This window comes from Haliaeetus albicilla, chromosome 12 (genome assembly GCF_947461875.1).
Source record: "Haliaeetus albicilla chromosome 12, bHalAlb1.1, whole genome shotgun sequence".
Classification (NCBI taxonomy): Eukaryota; Metazoa; Chordata; class Aves; order Accipitriformes; family Accipitridae; genus Haliaeetus; species Haliaeetus albicilla.
In genome coordinates, this window is record NC_091494.1 from 6,614,876 (window position 1) to 6,635,131 (window position 20,256).

General features: G+C 55.4%; 1 protein-coding gene across 3 annotated transcripts; it reads right to left on the reverse strand.

Moving 5' to 3' along the window:
• Nucleotides 1-595: 595 nt before the first annotated feature.
• On the reverse strand, nt 596-17,458 carry STRA6 (signaling receptor and transporter of retinol STRA6). Of its 3 annotated transcripts, XM_069797811.1 has the most exons (19): nt 17,350-17,447; nt 14,884-14,979; nt 12,549-12,699; nt 10,026-10,104; nt 9,507-9,592; nt 9,201-9,340; nt 8,905-9,071; nt 8,629-8,754; nt 7,699-7,766; nt 7,478-7,554; nt 6,693-6,754; nt 6,237-6,417; nt 5,243-5,318; nt 5,038-5,171; nt 3,810-3,927; nt 3,506-3,607; nt 2,517-2,680; nt 1,847-1,984; nt 596-1,508 (listed from the first exon to the last, which is right to left on the reverse strand). In XM_069797811.1, exons 3-19 carry the CDS (start codon nt 12,671-12,673, stop codon nt 1,330-1,332), a joined length of 2,022 nt encoding a protein of 673 aa, XP_069653912.1. In that variant the 5' UTR covers nt 12,674-12,699; nt 14,884-14,979; nt 17,350-17,447; the 3' UTR covers nt 596-1,329. The 3 variants fall into 3 exon arrangements, with proteins under 3 accessions (XP_069653912.1, XP_069653911.1, XP_069653913.1); XM_069797810.1 differs by lacking the exon at nt 14,884-14,979 and having other exon boundaries at nt 17,350-17,458; XM_069797812.1 differs by lacking the exons at nt 14,884-14,979; nt 17,350-17,447 and adding an exon at nt 14,486-14,501.
• Between the last annotated feature and the right edge of the window lie 2,798 nt (nt 17,459-20,256).

Genomic DNA, 20,256 nt, shown 5'->3' on the forward strand with positions numbered 1-20,256 from the left:
GAGTTGGTATTGAGATGGAAGAGTAAAGAGCCACCAGTACAACTTACCAAAAGCCCTCCTTGCTGCCCGCAACAGCGGCCTGATGCCAGGCATCCTTCCAGCCCACAAAGGCAGGACTTTCAAGGGACACGTCATGGGAAGAGGTGTTCCGGCAACACATTGGACACTTACCTTTGGTGCTTTAGCCACAAAATGTCTTGTTTCAGTTCCCATCCTTTGTGGGAGCTGTGGTTCAGGGGCCAAATGTTTTGATGGGAAAGCAAATTTATCAGCTTTGCATTAACATTTCCCTAAGGTGGGGAGGGGGATCCCAGATTTGGTCCCATCATGTCCAGGTCAAGCAGACCTACTGCAAAGCCTCTGCTCCACATGGTCAAAGCAAAGTCAGTCCCAACCACCACTCAGAGATATGGCTATGGTGGTCCTCATGTCCCTCCTGCCAGGTCTGGCTTATTTGGGAACGGCCAAGAGACCAAGCACAGCCCGAACGTAGGAATGAGGTATGTGATTTATTAACCTTCCCCAACTCGGCACGTCCAAGTGAGGTATAAAACTGCTTTCTATGGATTCAAGCTCAGCTCACTCGGAGGGTCACCAGCCCTGGGGAACCGCTGGCTTTAAACAAAACGGGGTGGCAGCAAGAGGCACCAGGGGGATGAGAGTTATGGGGAGCAGAAAACAAACGGCTCTGCAACCTCACAGCTCAGAGCCAGAGCAGACAGGGATTTTAGCCTTCATAAAACTGTGGGGGAGAGGAAAAAAAAAACGTCCCAGGGTTAGGTATAGTGCCCAAGGGGAGCCAGGATCAGACCTGAAAGGGAGAAGCTGGTAGTGGGGACCTTCTCCACAGGGAGACCACACTGAGATGCAGGTAGTTCCTCATGCTCAGTCTGGTTGAGGATCCCTTCACACACACAAACACACACCTTCTCCCTCTTTCGTTACTGCCCTGGTGCTGGGGGCTTGTGCCTGCCTTGCCACATGTCAGAAAGGCAACTGTTGAGAACTGGTGGGCTCATTACAGGAGTGATTCCTAAGATGTTTCTGAGATGCCTGAAGGGTTTCGCTTGGCTCATCAACCCCTCTCCATTCAGGGCAGGTTTGAAGGTAACCCATTTGGCTTCACCTCTGGACCTTGGTAATGGCTCAGCATAGACCTAGAGCTAAAAACCAGCCCCCGTCACTGCTGAAGAGGGACCAGAGGCTGGAGATGGACAAGAGGTGCCCAAAACTCCTACCAGTGCAGGAGGACAGTCAACAGGAGACAGGGACGGGATGGGACGGGAGCGTGCGTGGGAGGCAGGTGGAGGTGGGGGGCTTCTCTGGAGGTCAGGCCTTGGGGGAGCTGAGCTGGGTGCCGTTGGCTGTGGGGTCAGAGAGGGCGGTTTTCCGGCAAGCAGTCAGCGAGGGGTTATTGAGGAGCGTGTAGGCCAGCCACCAGCGGGCTCTGGTCTGCTTGAACCTGGCTCTGCTTGGAGGTGCCTTCTTGGGCTGCATCAGCTGGATGCCTGAAAGGAGATGGGAGGGGGGGAAAGGATTTCAGCCCCAGCTCCCCCTCGCTGGGGCCACCCAGATGCCATCTACACCCTGGGGCAAAAGCAGAGGAGCCCCATCCTGCCCTGGCACAGACAGAGACACAAGAGCAGCTCCTGGGATGGAGATGATCACATACCAAGCAGAGGTGGCATAAAAAGGGAGAGGGCACCAAAACCACAACCCTCACGGTCTCTTTACCCCAAGGTACCACCAGCATCTCTAGAGGAGTGGCAAATCCACAGAGGAGACCCCATTGCCACCCCACGGCGATGGCCGTGCACCCCCCCAGATAGCAGTGGGAAGGTCTCACCTTCTTCCACGTTGCTGGCCCGGAGCCCCGGCGGCCCCTCTGGCCTGGCTAGCTGGAGGAGCAGCAAGCAAAAAGCTTTCATCACCGGGTGGGACTGGCTGACCTCGATTTTCAGATAGTGGCAGTAAGTGTGGTAGCCTGAGGGAACACAGCCCACGGTAAATGCTTGTGGTGGGGCCAGACTTCATGGTTCCCCCCTCCCTCCTGCCCTGGAGCAAAGGGGAGGGTTATTTGCCAGGCTCCATCTCTGCCCTGCCAGAGCTGCTCTGCCTTCAGAGTTGGGAATGAGCTCCGCTCCCAAAATCCCAGCAGGAAAAGCAGAGGGAAGGGCTGAAGTCCCCTTGCTGCTGCCTTTAGTGCAGGAGAGATGAGGGTCAGCTGCCCGTGGGAACAGGGTCTGGTCATTGGTGAAGCCCAGGGGACCCCAGAAGGGCATCACCCACCCTTGGGGGTGGATGGAAAAGCAGGACCCAGCAAGCATCAGGAGAAGCCACTTGTTCCAGTTGTCCCACCTATCCATTTCTGAATGCAGGTGGTTTGAAGCCACCCTCAGTCCTGGCAGCCCCAGGTGATGGAGGAGCCCCACACCATGTCCCCCAGGAGCTCGGGGGTGGGAGAAAGGCCCCCACATTCACAGAGGTCCTGCAGAGGGACACCCTCCGTGCCCTACCTGGGTCGAAGGTCTCCACACTGCGGTTCAGCAGGCTGATGTCTAGCTGGGAGAAGTGGACAGCGTTATAAAGGGCAGAAATGACCATCCTCCACACACCGGCCAGGACACCCACCAGGACATTGATGGGGAAGAGCAGGTAGGTGACTATGTAGAGAGCTCGCCTGCGGGTGGAGAAGGAGGAATAAGGAACACAAACACCATGGGACAGGAAGCATGGCCCTTCCCTGCCAGGGAAACCTCCTGCCAAAATAAGCCTCCCACCCTTCCCTCCCTCCTCGGCAGACACAGTCCCCATTTGAGGTGTCTCCGTCCCATGGAGAGAAGCAAACACCCTTCAAGGCTGTCAGGGAGGAGACAGCCAGGTGCACCGTCAGGGCTTCAAAGCTTCACCTCCAGCATACATAGGGTCTCCATTTCTCCTCGAAGACTTAGAAACCAGTCAAAGCATAAGCCTGGTGGTTTGGGATGGAGGACACCAGGTCCTGTGGAGGTCAGAAAAGCCTACAGCAGCCTCCCTGTGATGCCGGGCAAGTGATGGAGGTGGTGGAAGTGCCTTGGCTGGACAGAGCAGGACACCTAGATCCGTCCGTCACCCTGGTCTTCCGCGTACAGCTTAGGCAGTGACACCACGTGTGAGAGAGGGACCACATCCACTGGCAGCATCTGAACCAGTCCAGCCAATCCTGAGGGATCTGGGCTTCCTCTGGGGCTTGCAAACAGGGGTGGTGGAGCAAGGCACAGACCTCACCAGCTTCACCCCACTGAAATCAAGGCTGTAAACAGACCATGGCCCTCTAAAGCACCTAAAGAAACCTCTCTGGTAGCATGGAGCCACTTAAACCCCTCAAACTCACAGGCTTTCCCCCTTGAGCTCATGGCACAGAGGATGCCACAACATCAGGGGAATGTGTAAATCCAACACAGGCCCAGGCTCCTCGGCTTCAGGAGGGTCGGCTCTGCCCCAAAGGCACTCCAGGGCCCCATACCTGTTGGTGACCTCCTTGCGAAGGGGATGCTGCTCCAGGAATTGGTAGTGAGCTGCCAAATTTTGCACAATGACGGCAACAACCAGGGTCAACCAGAAGGGCCTGGGTGGGAGGGAAGAGGCAGGTTGGACACCAGGAGGGTCCCAAGCATGAGACACCATCCCGGGCAGCAGAAACCTCCAGCAAAGTTGAAAGAGCCCAAGATAGAGCCTCCCCTTGACAGAATACCCCAAAATACACTATGGCCATGGACATGGCACCCACTTGGGTCTTCCATCCCTCCCCAAGGGCTGCAAGCACTCACCACATGTTCTGAATGATTTTGAAGAGGTATGTGTTTGTGCCGGACTGGAGCGGGATGATGAAGAGGAAGGTAAAGCCCACCGAGCAGATGAAGAAAATCACTTGCTGGATGAGGAGACCTGGGAGGGAGACGCAGGGGGAGAAACCATGGCAGGGGAGGATGGAGAAGCGGTTCTTATTCTTGCTCTGATTCCCCTTGTTGCTGAGCATATCTTTCATTTTAATCCCATAAAAAGCCTGCGAGATCCTTACCTGCCTCCCCGGCTCCAAACACAATGCTCCACACAGGATTTAATTACAAGTTCAGCCTTTCTTATCGCTCCCCACATTATCCCCTCTGAGAAGAGTCATCACTTGGGGCTGCGACTATGATGCCTCATCATAAAAATCAGCCTGAGCTCTGATTTCTAATCATAAATCACACCGAGATCAGCAGTGGCTGTGGTTCCTTGTGCTTGAGCTTGTGCTTCACCTCCGCTGCTTTGCTTTAATGACTTGAAAACCCAGGTTTTTAAGCAGGAGGTAGATTCATGGCAGCACAGTAGAGATGCAGCCAGCTCTGCCGCAGATGCACCAAGTACTGTGTGGCCAAAGAAAAGCTGCTCCTTGCTGGAAAAGGGGTGCAAGAAGCTCCTGGGGTGCTTCCCAGCTCCTACCTCCACACTAACAACCTGCCTGCAAAATAGCTCTGCTTTCCCAAGGGGTGGTCACCAATAGACCCAGCGGTCCTCCCTGTCCTTCCATCACCCCTCCCAGACCTTCAGCTTGACTCTCCTGCATAGCCTTGGCGTGCCGATATGGTCAGGTGTTGCACATGCATGACCCCAAACACTGCTCAGAGTCACCTCCCGTGGGCCAGCCCTCCCAGCCAGGGAGACCTGGGCTGTGCTGGGAAAGATGCGTACCCGGGATGTGAAGACCCGGACCGGAGGAGGAGACAGACAGTCCACGAGGTGCTGCGATAGCTTCTCAAATCAAAATATTTGGCTTTGAGCCAAAAAGAGTCATCGGTGTGTGTCCCCTCGCTTTTTTTTTTCTCCCCAACCATTTGGTGTTCAGCATGACCCTTCCCACAGAAGGACAGATTGCTTTTGGGGAAAGAGGAACAAAAGCCTCGCAGCCATCCCTTTGCAAAACAGGGCAAGAAAGGGGGAAGAGATGCTTAAATCCAGGGTAGGCTGTGCAAAGTGGGGGTCCACCACCCACCCACCCCCTCCAACACCCTTTACCCAGGCAGGCAAAAGCTGTCTGGAAGGCGGCGAAGCTCATCCAGCAGACGATGGCTTGTCGGGATGGGCGAAGGATATGGGCTTTGTAGAAAACATCCAGCACGGCCCCTTGGTAGAGTGCCTTCAGGTTGTTCCTGGGGAGAGAGACCAGCTGCATCCCGGCTTGGTGACGAGCTCAAGGCCAGAGGAGCAAGGACACCCATACCTGTGCATCACCAGCGTCCTCAGGAGCATGGTGCAGGTCAGCAGGCAGCACAGCACCAGTGAGCAGATGTAGCAGACTGTGGAGGAGTGGGGGGAGATGGCTGAGTCAGGGCTGCGGCCAGCCCCAGCAACAGGATTTTATTAAAAAATAAAATAAAATAAAATAAAATAAAAGTATCTCAGGAGCATTGTGGGGGGCTGAGCTATGGGGCTGCATACTGCCCAGCAGGGCACCGTGCCTCAGTTTCCCTCTCTACCCCCTTTGCAATACAGGGATCTCCGTCTCCCAGGTGGGCATGAGCTGATCAGACAGTGAAAGGGAAGGGGAAAGACAAGCAGCCAGGGGAAATACAAGTACTTGGGCTAGCTCAGCACTGGAAAAAAAATCATTGAGCAAGCCATGAAAAGCAGGCAGTGTGATGGAGAGAGCCTAGGAAGATGCTCTTAGGAAAGGGAATGCTGAGAGGGGGAAAGCAAGAGGGGGGAAAGGAGGTCTGGGCGGAAGGATGGAAATGTCCTGAAGACAAAGAGGATGAGGGGCTCGGTGACTCAGAAAAAGCCATAAAAAGCCCCCCCAGGTTGGTGGTACCCCCAGGTAGTGCCATGAAGGGAGGGGGGCACCCCTGTCATCCCCCCCCCTCCCCATCCAGGGCTTTCAATTAGCCAGGGGTCCGGGGGCCATCTGCTCGATTCCAGCACATATCAAAGCCTGCAGCCGCAGGGCAGCATCTGCAGCACGGCACTGCCGGCTCTCCCTGCCTCGCCGTCTTGGCACACAGCGGCTGCTCAGAGATGCCTGGCACGGCACCAGGCTCACGCAGCCTCCTTTCATGTCTGCATGGCTGTGACTTCAGCAGCTGGTTTTTAAACCCCCCTGGAAGGTGCCTCATCACCAACCAGTTTCCTGGGCCATCCTCTGGGTTAGAAATCTCTCTGCTAAGTTCCAAAAATCCTCAAAAGTCACCTACAGGTACAGGACCTGGCTAGGAACCCACCTTCCAGTGACCACAGGTAGTACTTGACGGTGTTGAGCTCCTTCTCCATGTCACCCGGGACAGCCGGGCTCTCCGAGGGCACCAAGCCAAACTGGACCAACAATATCACGATGTCCTTTGTCATTCCTGCCCGCACAATCTGGATGGTGGGGACGACGGCTACCAGAAGCAGCAGAGCGACCTGTGAGGGAGTGGTGCCACGTGAGCCCTGGGTCACGGCATCCCACTGCTGAGCCGTCACCTTAGCTTAAAGACTTAAGGATGGCTGAGCCCTGGAAGCACATGGCTGGTTGCTGCAGGTCAGCCAAGGGATGGTAATACCTTGAGGCACGCTAATACCAGCCCCGTAGCCAAAATTGTGGCGCGGCAATGACCTCTGGACTCCTCTGCCTCCAGAGGATACAGCCAAGAAGGCGGGGAGGGGGGGTCTGCTTGGCATTTAACCACGAACATCACCTGGTAGACAGCAAGCACGGCCGTGGTTATGGACAGGACAAGCTTCAGCGGGATCCGGAAACCTGTAAGGCAGAATCAGAGAGGTGTATCAGAGAGGAGCTGGGACACGGGATCACGGGGGAAGGCTGGAGCAGGCTGTAGGTCCACCCAACCCAGCAGCCAAAGCAAACGCCCGAGGGAGAGCACTGGAACAGGGAGGGGGGGGGTCAAACATTAATTGGGATGTCCCCAGGGAAATCCTGCAAGGATGTATAGCTGGGAGCGGTTTCTCTGTACTTCGGCTGGATGAATTTCTTCCCTGTTGATCCTCCCTTTCCCGCAAGCCCGTGAAACCTCACGCACCCGCAGCACCGAGTCCCAGCAGCTGGGTGCCTGCTGCGTGCAGAGCCGTGTCCCTTGGTGTGCCACCACCCGCGACAGCCATGGGCAGAGGGGGCAAGGTGTAGTTCCCCATTCCTGGGTCATTAGGGATTTTGTCCCCTTGCTGTAGCTTTTATTCCCTTATCATAGCCTTATCAAGCATCAGGCTGCAATATCAGCTCAACCTCGCTGCCTCAGCCCACCCATACCCCCCACGGGTGGAAGTCCAGCTCCCCACCCCAAACCGCAACAGTTTGTGCAAAGCCGAGGCGTCGCACGTGCGGCGGGCAGCAGCTGCCACGACGCAGATGCTTTGGGGAAAGAGCCAAGAAAGGCATTTGCTCTCCCTGGGGAGGGGGAAGACAGCCTGTTTGCCGAGCCGCTGCTGCGCCCAAGAGCACAGCCCGCGCCTGCCCGCAGCTTACCTTCCTCGGGAACGTAGATGTAGGAGCGTAAATACGTCTGGACCCTTGACAGGAGGTTCTCTTCTATCTTCGTGGAGCTGGAGGAAGGAGGAGAGGGTGAAAAGCAGGTCCCTCGGGAGCGGGGAGCCTCTCTGCTCCCATTGCAGGCAGCAGGGAGGCAGGCAGGGCTGGCACGGACGCTCACTGATCAGGCAGAGCTATGGAGAAGGTGTTGTCCTTACCTCCCCTTCCGAGGGTTTTTGGACAGGACAGCCTTTAGGTACTTCTTGTAATAACCTTGCCCAGTAACCTTAAGGAAAGCAGCAGTAAGTTGCCTGATTTGAGCAAAGGGATACGCTCAGGCACACGGGGCAGGGAGAGGTGACTCTGCCTCTTGGGGGGGCTCTCAACAGAGCATCTGCATCCCACCCAGCAGCCATCTCCTTGCTCTGCTACCCCTAGTCACCCACCCATCACTAGCACGATGCCCCACGGCACCCTCCATAGGGGATGCGGGTGTTGGGCTCCCAGCCCTCGTTTGGATAACAAACATGTTGGAGCGATGCTGGCAGCAAATCTGCTGGCACTGCCAAGGTGGAAATAAATCTGCCTCATTCCCATCGACAAAGCAGCCCAAAACCAGGCACACCGGTAGGACAGCTGAAACCCCTCATTCCCATCAGCCAGCTCCCAGCAAGCACCTGGGGGTCACTTCAGTCCATGCTGGGGCTGACTGCTTTTTTTTTTTTTTTTTTTTGAAGTAGGTTTTTCCTCCTGTCTTCCCAACAAAGCCCTGGCATTTCCCAAAGGGCTGGGGATTATCCAGCCTGCCGGGAAAACAAGGCAACTCCAGTCCCAGCCTGAACGGGATGCATTGATGCTTTAAGCCTCTTGTGCTAAGGAGTTTACTCCAAAGATGGATTTTTCGCTCCCTCTTCAAATCCAGCAAGGCAAACAGAGCCACAACCCAGGCCGTCAGAGGGATGGAGGGGAGGCAGGTCCCGGTGCTGGAACAAAGTGAGGAACACGTGCTCTGGGAGAACCCCAGTTCTCCCAGTCCCCAAGGCAGAAAGATGAGCTGCAGGGCAGGAGAGCTCCTGAAAGCATTGCAGGTCCATCGAGGGGTTCTCCCATGCTACCATCCCCTGAGTCACCCCGTGGATCTTCATTACCTCCTTATCCAAGGTCTCCTCCTGCCCGGTGAAGCTCCTGATGAGCAGGGCTGGATACCAAAGGCTTAAGAGCACAAGGCAGAGGATGATGGGGATGTAAGAGAGCGTGGAGTAGTACCTGTATATCTGGGGAGAAGCAGAGATGTCACAGGCCACACCACCCTGGCCCAGGCAGGTGACACCTTAATGTCACTTCAGGGACGTGATGAGAAAACCACCTCCAACCCTGGGCCACACCAGCCTCCCTGCTCCTTCCCCAGGAGGTGGGACACGTACCTTCGGTGACTGGGGACAATCCACCTTCTGCCAGATGTGGACCACACAATGGCACCAGGAGAGCAGGCAGCCCACAAGGTAGCTGACCCTGTGCCGGACCGTGGCACAGGCGATCAGGGGGTAGTAGAAGGCAGGGTAGTACAGCAAAGCCAGGATCTTCCAGTACTCTAGTTGGGATGATGGGTAGAGAGGAGGGAGGGCAAAACAGGCAAGAGAAGGCAGCGTTCTCAGTATGGACCAGGGTGAACAGGCCGGAGGAGCGTGGTGCCCGCGGACCAGCAGGGTGCTCGCCTTACCTCGGCTGCTCTGGGAGGAATGAGCGATGAGTGGCAGAGGGTCCCTGTCCAAGACCAACATGCACAGGGAGGAGAACAGGATGCCGAACACCGCAGCCACCAGCCCTCGGTTGCCTTCCTCCTCCAGAAAGTTGGCTGGGCTGCGAGCCAAGGAATGAATGAGCCTGACACGAGATCAGGGGCACCCTGTCCCCACCATCCTCTGCCCCAGAGCTGGTTTATCCCATGCTGCACCTCAGCTTCCCTCCTCCCGCTTGGCTGCGGGGTGACAGGGACCCTGGGGACCGGGGTGCAGTGCCAGGGTACCTGAGCAGTCCCGGGACGCCGTTCCAGCAGCTCCAGTGGAGACGCCTGCGTTTCACCAGCAAGGACAAGCCCACGAGCACAGCCAGCTGCCAGAAACCCAATCGAGGGAGCAATAAATACATGGGGAGGTGGGTCTGGATGGGAGGCTCAGACACGCTGCAACGTGATGGGAGCCTCCACAGAGACACCATCTCCACCCAACACCCTAAATCCAGCCATGGTTGAAGCAGGGACAGGCACTTCAACCTGCTCTGACAAGTTACAGGCTCTGAGTGCCTCAGAGGGACCATGATGGGAAAAATAAAAATCAATCAAGGCCTTCCATTGACTAAAGACATGAAACAAAGTCTGGAGATGTGTGAGTCCCTTGTTAGAGCATCCCAGCTCTAATCTCACTCCAGCTCAAGCTGAAGAGCTCAGGCCTGCTATTTGGGAGTAGACGGGCATGACCCGAGCTGGGGACAGCAAATACGACGTCGGGGCAGATAACTCACCATGCAGGACTTGGCAGGTACTTACGGAGACCGGTGCCATGCAGATGTGATACAGTCTGGGAGAAACGGTGGGGTTGCAGTCTGGGATTTCACTGGAAAACATGCTAGAAAGAAGGTGGGGGGGGAAATATCATGCATGTATTTAGTCCCAAAAGGGCAAAGCAAAGATGCTGGGGTAATGCCGACGTACAAGGGGGCAGCAGAGATTTCGGTCCAATGCTGAGAAGAGGCGAACCTCTGAAGAGCTGGGTTGCACAACCATCAACAACCAGGGGTGAAGTCACCCTCACGAGATGACTTTATGAGCAAGTGAGAGAGATAACACAGGGAAGTGGCCCTGAGCTGATCCCCACAGGGACCGGGCAACCTCCCTGCACGTACAGGGATGCCAAGGCTTAATAGGAGGACAGCAAGGAAGGATGAAGCCCCCCTTTACCTCTTTTACACCCATATCTGTTCTTCTGTGTCTTTTCAAGGGATACAGCCTACAAAGCAGCAGTTCTCCTTGCTGCTTAAGGCACTGCGCTTATTAAATGCCAGCTGGGAGGCTGAAGACCCCTCGTAGGGTGTTTCGATGCCTTTCCCATGGGAGAGGGACCAGCCCCAGAGCTAAGGGGATGGTGGAGGTGATGGCTGCCTGGGGCTGGTGCAGGTGGGACAGGGTCCCAGAGCCGCATCCCCCAGCTCGCCAAGGCCAGCCGAGCAGGTGTGCTGAGCTTTGCTTTATTTATTCGCTCTCTGGCCTCCGTTACATCCCTTAATCTCTGCTTTGCCGCAGCCCTCCTCCTCTCCCCAAGGCCAGGCGTGATCTTGCCCAGCCACCTTCATGCAACGCTGGGCAGCAAATCGCTGTGCCAGGGAGCTGAACCCCCTGAGCCCCATAACTCACGGTGGGGAGGAACCCACGCAAGCCCTCGTGCCCTCCCAAACCACTGCAACGCCGGTAGGGTGGGCAGAGATGGGAGACCAGCTGCAGAGATCCCCTAAGCAAGGCTGCAGGAAACAGTCTGATAGTGAAATTAGGATTTCTCAGGCATCATATGTCTGAGGCTGTCACCGAGCTGCCAGAAAAGGCTTTATAGGACTAGCTGCCATTACCAAAGCTCTGATTTCTGCCTTTTTTTTCTCTGCCAATGGCTGGGCTTGGCTAGACCAGAAAATTCCTGCTGTCCAAAAATATCCAGGCTCCAGAAATCCAGGGCACCCATCCACAAGATTGAGAGCACAGGGATACCAAAGCCCTTTTTGGTATCACCAGGGCTTCAGCATCTCTATCTAGAGCATCCAGGAGCCATCAGATGGGCAAACCCCCCAGCGCTGCCTCCATCCCTTTACTGACCATGGCTTTACTGCAAAGGAAAGCACCCAGAAAATACCCCAAAGGTTTCTAGCAGAGATGTGGGTCATGCAGGGGGCTTCATCTGGCAAAAAAGGGGCCGGGCAAGGAGATTTCAAAGGCTGTTTCGTAATGCAGAAGATTAAGGACAAGGAGGAACCCTTTGGGCTGATCGCTGCTGGGATCTCTTCCTGCTTGCCCTCAGGATTAGGTATCAGTCAACTGAGCAGCATAAAACCCACCTGCAGAGGACTAAGTCAACAAAGGGACAATCGATGCTGATAGATGGGCCTTGGAATGCCCAGCTTCGAGCCTTGTGGGACATCTTGGAAAAATTGCGCTGCTGCTCCACGCCTCAGTTTCCCCTCCCAATAGCACTTCTCTTGTCCTTGGGAAGGGCACTCGGCTAGGAGGGCACGAAGCATTGGGTCCTTGCTGTGAGGTTGGGCCCTGGGGTCCCATCCCCGGGGCAAACACAGCACTGCTCTTGGGAGCATGCTTAGTTAAAGAGCGGATCATCACAGATGGAGAGGGAATAGGCTTTACAAGACCCACTGATACACCAGTTTGGGGGCGGGGGGGGAAGACATCCATGCAAGCCCAGGGATGCTCAGCCCTATTTTGCAAGTAAGAGACCTGTTCAGGGTCACCGTGCCGTGCAGGGACCCGGCTGACCATCCCTGCCAGTAGATTGGGGTGTGCTGCCAACTCTCTTCACCCCCAGCCAAAATCTGCACAGCTGCTTGCGGGGAGCTGGGGAGGGGGGATTAAGGTAGGGGACTGAGTTGCAAGGCTGTGGCATGGGGACATCTTCAAACCCAGAAGTATGGAGGCAGAGCAGCCCTCTCTAGGCTGGCAAAGGCTCTGGGGGCTTCAGAGGGGTCAGGGCAGCAGGTTAACACCATGCACTTGACTTTGTATTTTGGGGAAGGTTAAGTAAAATGGAGTGTAACTAGCAGACATGCCTGCTGCAGGGTTACTGCTAGCTCTTGTCAGAAGCATCCTAAAGAAATAAAGCATTTTTAGGGGGGCAAAATAAGCCTTTTTAATCACCTCCCGCTCAGCCAGGAATAAATCCTGGCTGTGCTGCTCAGGGAACACTGCTCTACAGAAAGTGGATAGAGCAGCCAGGCAGGAGGCAAGCAGTTGCCCAAGGTGACCCCAGCAGAGACGGGGGACATGTGGCACCCACCGGTGGGGCTGGACACTTACTCATCCTGTGGCACGGCCGGCTCCATGGTTTCGTAGATGTACCAGTCAGAAACGAGTTCGTCGGTACTGGCAAAGCTGTTGTCCAACAAAGCATCATGCATCCCGCCGGAGCCATTGGCTGCCATGACTGGCTCCTTCCTCCCTCTGTGGGCTGGAGAAAGATGGTGAGAGGTAGCCAGAGGCAGAAAGCAACCAGGCTTTCCCAAGGTGGGTCCTCCTGGGCTCTTGGAAATACTGGGATGGAGGCACTGATCCAAGAGGTTTTTATCTTCTCAGGTCACTCCCACAGCCAGGGGGTGACCAGGAGCTTTCAAAATCCAGCTGTACCTCCAAGGATCCAGCTTTTATCTGGATTTGGAGGGAGGAAGAAGGGACGAACCACCACCCCCACCCCGGCTGCACAACCCGAGTGCTCGGGGCACACCTAATCATCCCTCAGCCGCTCCCTGCTCGCCGCGGGATGCTGATAGACTCGGAGCCTTTGTTTGGGTTGTTTAACAGTTTTTATGCCGACTCGAAAACCAGTGCAAGGGTCAAGTTTTGGGCTCAGCGGCACAGGCTGGCTGGCAAAGAGAGGACGAGATCTCACCGTGGCTGGGGAGCCTGTGACCCGTGTCCCCAACGTCCCTCTTTGCCACCAGATTCCCCACACAGCATCCAGCCTCCCCCAGCTCTGGGAAGAAACTGCAGCCCCTCTCCCTTTGTAGCAATGAAAAGGAAGAAAGTTTTGTCACCGTGCCAGACCCAACAAGCTCTCATTTCTCCTTCTCCCCATTATTTTTTGATGACTTTGGCCCAGGAAGCCCCACACCCTCTGCTGCTGTTCCAGAGCTACATTGCACAAGCTGCGACGTGCCTCCTCTACCATTGCCATCAGAAAGGCAGCGCCCAAAGACATCCCCACGTGCCAGGCAGTGACACTCAGTGCAGCCTCCAAGCCCCAGAAACGAGCCCAGGACCTGGGGACACCTCATCCCACAGCCTGGGGATGTCACCAAACCCCCCCAGGCTGCTCGGTGGCTCTGAGGGGATGAGTAGGAGATGGATGACTGAACCAGCAGCTTTGCTCCAGGCTGCTGTTTGTACAGCTGGCGTTCACCAGGGACCATGTCGGATATAGCACGCCACCTTCAAAGAGATTCCCCAAATCTGGGCTGCGGCCCTGCAGGCAGCCGCATCTCTGAACAGACAAGTCCAGACTTGACAAGACTCGCCACCATGGTCACGCTGCCCCATGCCCTGATGCTCCACTGGATATCACGTCCCCAGCCAGATTTTGGGTCTCCACTGGGAGCTCCCTGTAAGTCTGGACATGAGACCTGGGACCTTCACCTCCCTTCCCAGAGAACCAAAACTCAGCTAGAAAGCAGGTGACCCCACCCCAGCATTTGGCCCACATCAGGGTGCCACCACCACCCCTCTCCCCACCAGCGCAGGCTCCAGTAGAGGAAGGATGGACCCCACAAGCCCCAGGCGAGCATCCAACTTGGACGGCCCCCAGACCCCATCCTCGACCCACCCAGCGCATGTCCCAGCTTCAAGGCATCGACTCTCCAGCCATCTCTTGGTTTCACCTGCACCGGGAAGCAGCTCTGACCTCACCTCCGAGGAATGTAGCGCTCCGTAAAAAGGTAGGAAGAGCCTTTAAAGTTCATGGCAGCGCACACACACATCCACAAGACCCTTTTTTCCCCTCCTGTGGGGTCACCAAAGGCTTGGCAGGGCTTGGAAGTTGAGGCTGGGGTTTAGGCAGATGAGGCAAACCCTGCCAACCCTGGCATGGGGCAGCATCCTTCTGGGGATGCTTTTTCTCCCCCCAGGCAACACTCAGATGAAGGACCGGCCCCAAAAGCCACCGTGGGATTGTCCATGCCCCTCTCACCTCCCTGCAGGATGACCCAAAGAAAGGCAACCAGTGGAAAGCAAGATCTACCTACCCACCAGCCCAGCCAGGTAGCATTACTCCATATGATCCACCTCTGAATGAGTGAGCAGATGCCACCTTACTAATGCCCTGATTTGCAGCCACCTGGGGACACAGAGGCCACAGAAAAGCAGAAAGGAAAGGAGAGAAAGGCTCAGCAAGAGGCACGGTGCACAGAGCCGTCAGGGACCCCTGCCAGGCAAGTCGCAGCCTGAATCTGTGCTGGGCAGCAAGAGCACAAGACCAATCTGACAAGCTCCCTGGGCGGTGTGTCAGCTCCCCTTCCAACCCATCCTTGCTCGGAGTATCATGCGCACCCAGACGCCGTCTCTGGCTGGGTATGGGACCAAGGTGGGTCAACACTGTGCCAGCACCAGGTGATCTTCAAGTCTTCCAGACCAGCCCACTCACCCTCAGGAGACGGATGCTGTCCCGCTCCAGCGGAAGGTCTCCTTTTGCAGTCCACCAGGCAGGGTGGCAACGCTTTGGTCACAAGTCATGAACGGTCTGGAAAAATCAGGAGGTGCTTCAGAGCCTCTGACCCATCTGCTGGACGCCATCAGGCAAGCCGGGGCAGAGCAAGGCTGAACGAGTGATGATGTGACACGGGGACATCCAAGCCTGGACTGCAACGAGTCTCTTACAGCCCTGGCCAACGGGGCTGGTGCTGTGCTGGAGGAGATACCTCGCTGGGGATGAGCGTTTCAGCTGGGGAGAAGCACGCGACTAAGGTCTTCAGCCTCACCACAGCACAGGGAAGAGTTAACCCCCTTATTCCTGCACAGGCTGCAAATGCTGGTGTCCCAGAAGAGGAGGAGATGCAGGTGTGCCAAAATCCCAGCAGGATCAGCATCCCCAGCCAGGGCAAGGCCATGCTCTCCACCCTGCTCTGCAGGCGCTGGCTCCTCTGGTCCAGGAGGCTGAGCCAGGAGCTCACTGGTTTTGCAGCCCCTCTGTGCCCTGGGTTTCCCCGAAACTTGATCTCTTTGCTCCTCCACGTAACCTCTGCCGAAACAGGCTGGGCCTTTGATCGCAGCAGCCTTGCCCGAGATTGATGGGTTCAATAAAGCTCCTTCGTATTCTTCATTTCCCACTATCCATCACTCTCTGGGGAGCTTTTGCATCCCACCGCTATGAATTAAACTGGGGAGGGGAGTGGAGGGAAGAAGAGGGGAGCCATAAGGGAATTACCCCCCCCCTCCCATCCAGCCTAATGGTGATGCCTTGTGTACAGCTTTTAATAAAAATGATAAAGATCTCATTTCACAATTGTTCAGGGAGCCCTTGGGCCAGGGAGGCGGAGGGGGGGAAAGAGTTGTTTAAGTGAGATCTCCTCTAATTCAATTGCCATTCAGGAGCCGCACTGGTGGCTGCTGGGTTGGTCCCTGCAAAGCCAGGTGGCACAGGAACAGCTTTGGAAGACATCAAAGAGGATGGCCTTCCCAAAGGTGGATTTAGCAGCTTCAGCTGATGTTCAGAGGGGCATATCCTGGTCTCATGTCAGCACAAGCCAAACCAGCCAACTTCAGCCCCAAAGTCCACCAAACTTGGTGTCCCAGCCCCAAAATGAGATCAGAAAGGTTGGTTTGTAGCCACTTGTGCTCAGCTAGGAAAGGCAAGAGGACAGTCGGTCCCATCCCTTCCCTCCACTGATGACTTTGGAGCCCTCCAAGCACCAAAGATACCTCAGCCAGCCCTTGCCCAGAGCTTTTTGAAGACTTTGATCATCCTTCTGGAAAATCAGAGCTTTTTCCAGTGTGAAGATCCCACGCTGTCCCCAAGTTCCCCAAACACAAGTGCCAAGGAGCCCACGCGCACCCTGGACCATCCAGCCGGAGGCTGGCACCTCCGGGAATTCGCTGCCCACCCTTTCCCCAGGACAGGCTCAGCCCCAGGGGATTGAGAACAGCAAACTCATTGCACTAGTGAGCTGATGCAGGAAGCCCAGTGGCTGGTGAACTCGCTGCGCCCCAGCCCACGGCTCTCCCCATCACCTTGGGAAAGCCCCTGCCCCGGTCAGGGAAAGCTCCGGAGGAAGTTTTTCATCCCACCCAGCCATCCAGCTCTGATTGATAGCATTTTCCTCCCAGCTAAGACATGGCGAGGCCGGTTCTCATCCAATCCAACCCCCCCTCTCCCCCAAATCCCTCCCGCACCCGACCTCCACCACCCCAGGGAGACCCGTGGAGCCTCTCCAGCTCTTCACAAAGCCTTTCCTCTGCAGAACTGGAGCCTGCAGATAATAAATCCACCACGGAGATCATAAACACACTCACCAGAAAGCTGAAGAAGCCCCTTTTGCATTTTAAAAGCAAAGGCAGCTTAAACATTTAAGCCAAGGAGGCTGCTTAAGGTTATTTTTAGGCTCCTGACACCCCCCCCCCCTTCGTTTCAAAGGAAAGGCAGCAGCACCTGCTGCACACAAAGCCCCCCCTGCAAGCCAGGGGAAGGGGAAAAGTCAGGAGTTTGCAGGATCGCACCGAAACCTGCTGACAAAGTCACCCGCCAGCATGGAAAGCAGTGTGTGGGGGGGTTCAGGGCAGAGCACCCCATAACCTCTGCCCCTGCGATGCTGATGGGAAGCGAGCATCTCCCAGAAAAAGCCCCCCCGCCCCAAGACTGCTTCACAAGAGGAAGGCAAAATCCCTGCTTAAGGGCAGAGCTGGGATTCTGGGGGGGTTCCTGCACCCCCAGAGCAGGATTTGCCCCACCATAAGCAAACAGGCTGCAGATGGCAGCTCACATTTACAACCTGGCATGATCAACTCCATCGGTTCATTAAGCCCAGCTTCTCCCCGCGACGCCGAGCGTGCGAGAAGTGACGACAGAAAGGAGGGGGTTGAAGAAAAAAGAGGAAAGAAGACAAAAGAAAGTTACCTTCTTCCAACCAGCGACCTCCTTGCAAGGCACCTAGAAGCTCGGCTTGGTGGGGGTCTCAGGAGAAGCACGGCCTTGCTAAGCGGGGTCTAAAGCATCCGCTCGCCGGAGCCTGGCGCGGATGCAGCCATGCAAACTTAAAGGCAAAGTTCAGAACACCGGCAAGCGAGCGGAGGCTTGCGGTGGCTCAGGGAACTTTATCCCCTCCATCGCCAGGAGGCCTTGGCTGGGGGCCACCCTGGGGTTTAGAAAATTAAAAACAACCAACCCCGTGCTCTGCTCTCCCTTTGATTAGGCAGAGCTTTTCGGGAGAGGAGGCAGCTTGACCCAGCCCCCTTCTTCCCAACTCTCCACCGGGTTTTGGCTGCTCCCTCCACCCCCCCTCCCATGCCAAGATTTAGGGGTTCGAAGCCCAGGGACTGAAATGCTGGTGTGTGTGTGTTGTATCCCCCCCCGCCCCTCCATGGGATGCAAACATCTCTGCTTCCTCCTGGGGTAAATCAAAGGGCCAGCTCCTTACTGGTGTAAATCAGTTGAACCCAATCCTTTGCCCAAATCTCGCAGATTTATTTGGTTTTGCCCCTGCCCGGTGCAACTTGGGAGGGGTGGGAACAGGGAAGGAAAGTTTTGGTTTGGTGCAAGCTTGGGCACAAGCGTCCCTGGTTTGGGGACACCACCAGAGCATCTGCCCCGCGGTCCCTTGGAGGTGGCCAGATCCTGCCCAGGGCTCACACAGCAAGCGCTATGGGTGCAGAGTGACAGTCCCACAGCAGTAAGAAACAGTCTGGAGGAGGTGGGAAAGGGATGCAAAACATCTTGGGGTGTGAACTGGGGGATGCATAGTCCAGGAGACAGCAGTTTACAAAAAAAAAAAAATAATCTGGACAAATATACACACAGTCCACATGTGACAGCAAGTGGAGCAAAGGAAAATTAATCAAGGTTGAAGATTTAGCTTAATTTTTAGCCAAAACCTTGTGGCAATGCCAAACAAAATGACAGGGAGGGTTGAGGTTTTTTGCCCCTTCCTTGGGGTTTTTTTTAAATGAGAAATGCTGCTGTTGGATCCCAAGAGTGTTTCCTGGGAAAGCCGAGGGACTGGGGAAAGGGCTAAGTAGAGATAGAAGGGGCTGAAATTCAGAGTCACAGGGTCCCCATCCCCACCCAAACAAAATATTCCAGCGATGTCCATCCTGATCTTAGCAAAGTGATCATTATATAGATGCACACCAGCCCTGGAAGGGCTTTGTTACTACCAAAACATCTCAAGGCACCCTAATGCCCTACAGAAAGTTGGTATTCCAGCACTTTGGCATTTTTTACTCAAAAATGCCTGTTGGGAAACCAGCCACGAGCCTTGGATATGTGGTTCCCACCTAGGCTCTGATAGTATACCTTGCCAAGATTTGCTGCCCTCTTTTCAGGCAGCAGCAGTGCAGACAGCAGGGACCAGGCTGAGAAGAACCCTGCAAGGTGCAGGCGAACCAGGAGCTCGATGGCATCCCCAGATGCTGCTGCTTGTGCTGGATAAGCATGGAGATGGGATGGTTTTCCTTCTCCTTACACCTCTCCCAGTCCTGAGCAGCAGCTGCAGGGTGCAGAGACCCTCTGACACCACAAGCCCCTCACTACATGCATCCTTGGCCTCTGCCCTACATAAGGTCTCTCCCAAATCCCTTTTCTGCTTCTGGAGAAGTGTCCTCTCCTTGTATGCATTGATGTCCTGAGCCTGTTTGATCTTGTGACACTGGATAAGGAGCTGGAGCACTGAGATTCAGGTACAACCCAGCAGCCAGTAGCAAATCACTGCCTCTCACTGTGCCCATGGGGACCCTTCCCTAAGGGAAAGGGCTTTTACATGAAGGGACAGAGCCAAGGACAGCAGGAACCCACCTCTGGCCAAAACACCCTGCTCTCATCACTGTTACACAGCTTTCCAGACCCAAAACCTTGAGCTCATCACACAGGCGGAGCTCTAACCAAAGGCCACCTTTCATTTTACAGAACAAAAATCCACAGGCTGCCAAAATAGACAGACCTCACACTGTCCTATGAATCAACCTCATTCCCAATAGAGCCATGCAAATTGATATTTAGTTGGGGGGGGGGGGGGGCGGGTGTCTGTGCCACATTAACACGATGGAGGTGGCACCTCCAGACCTGCTGCACATGTACCTCTGGTACAGCTGGGAAAATGCTGCATGAATGAACTGTGCCTCAGATTACAGGAAAATTAGTCTTTGATGATGTTGTCATTAGCAGTGGCTCCATAATGTGTTTGCACAAGGGTGGGAAGGAAATTAAACAGGCTAGTTAAGGATGAAACAGCTCCCATTTCCCCACATTAGAGCCTGGCAGGGTTTTAATTGAGGCAGAGGAAACTTTCAGAAGCATTCGGGAGCTGAAGACCAGGGTGTGATCCTTCACACAGACACCAATTTGATCACCATGATTGCTCCAGCTGCTGCTGTGCCCCAGGGAAGCAGAGCCCAGCTCAGTGGCACAGGGTCCCCACCATGGCATGGGGGTGCAAGGGGGGCCAGAGCAAGTCCCAGCTGCACATAAGCACAAAGGTAACATCTCCAGATGAAACTAGCAACCCAGACTGCCAGAGTTTTGGAGGTGAAACAGGTCAGAAGAGCATCACACACTCAATTCAAGCCATCTCTGGGCTCTCAGCTGAGAAAAACCACCTTGCTCCAACGCAGCTCTGCTTTGGGAGCACTGAGCAGTCTTCAGCCATCAGGAGAAAGAACCAGCAATTCTTCCAACAGCATTAAAAGCATTTATGCTCTCAGCCCTCTCAAGGAAGCAATCCAGCCATCAGCATTTCCAAGCACACTGGAGACATTAGCACTCTTCCAGGCAGGCTTGACTGGCAGAGGAATGACACCCCACCCCCCCATT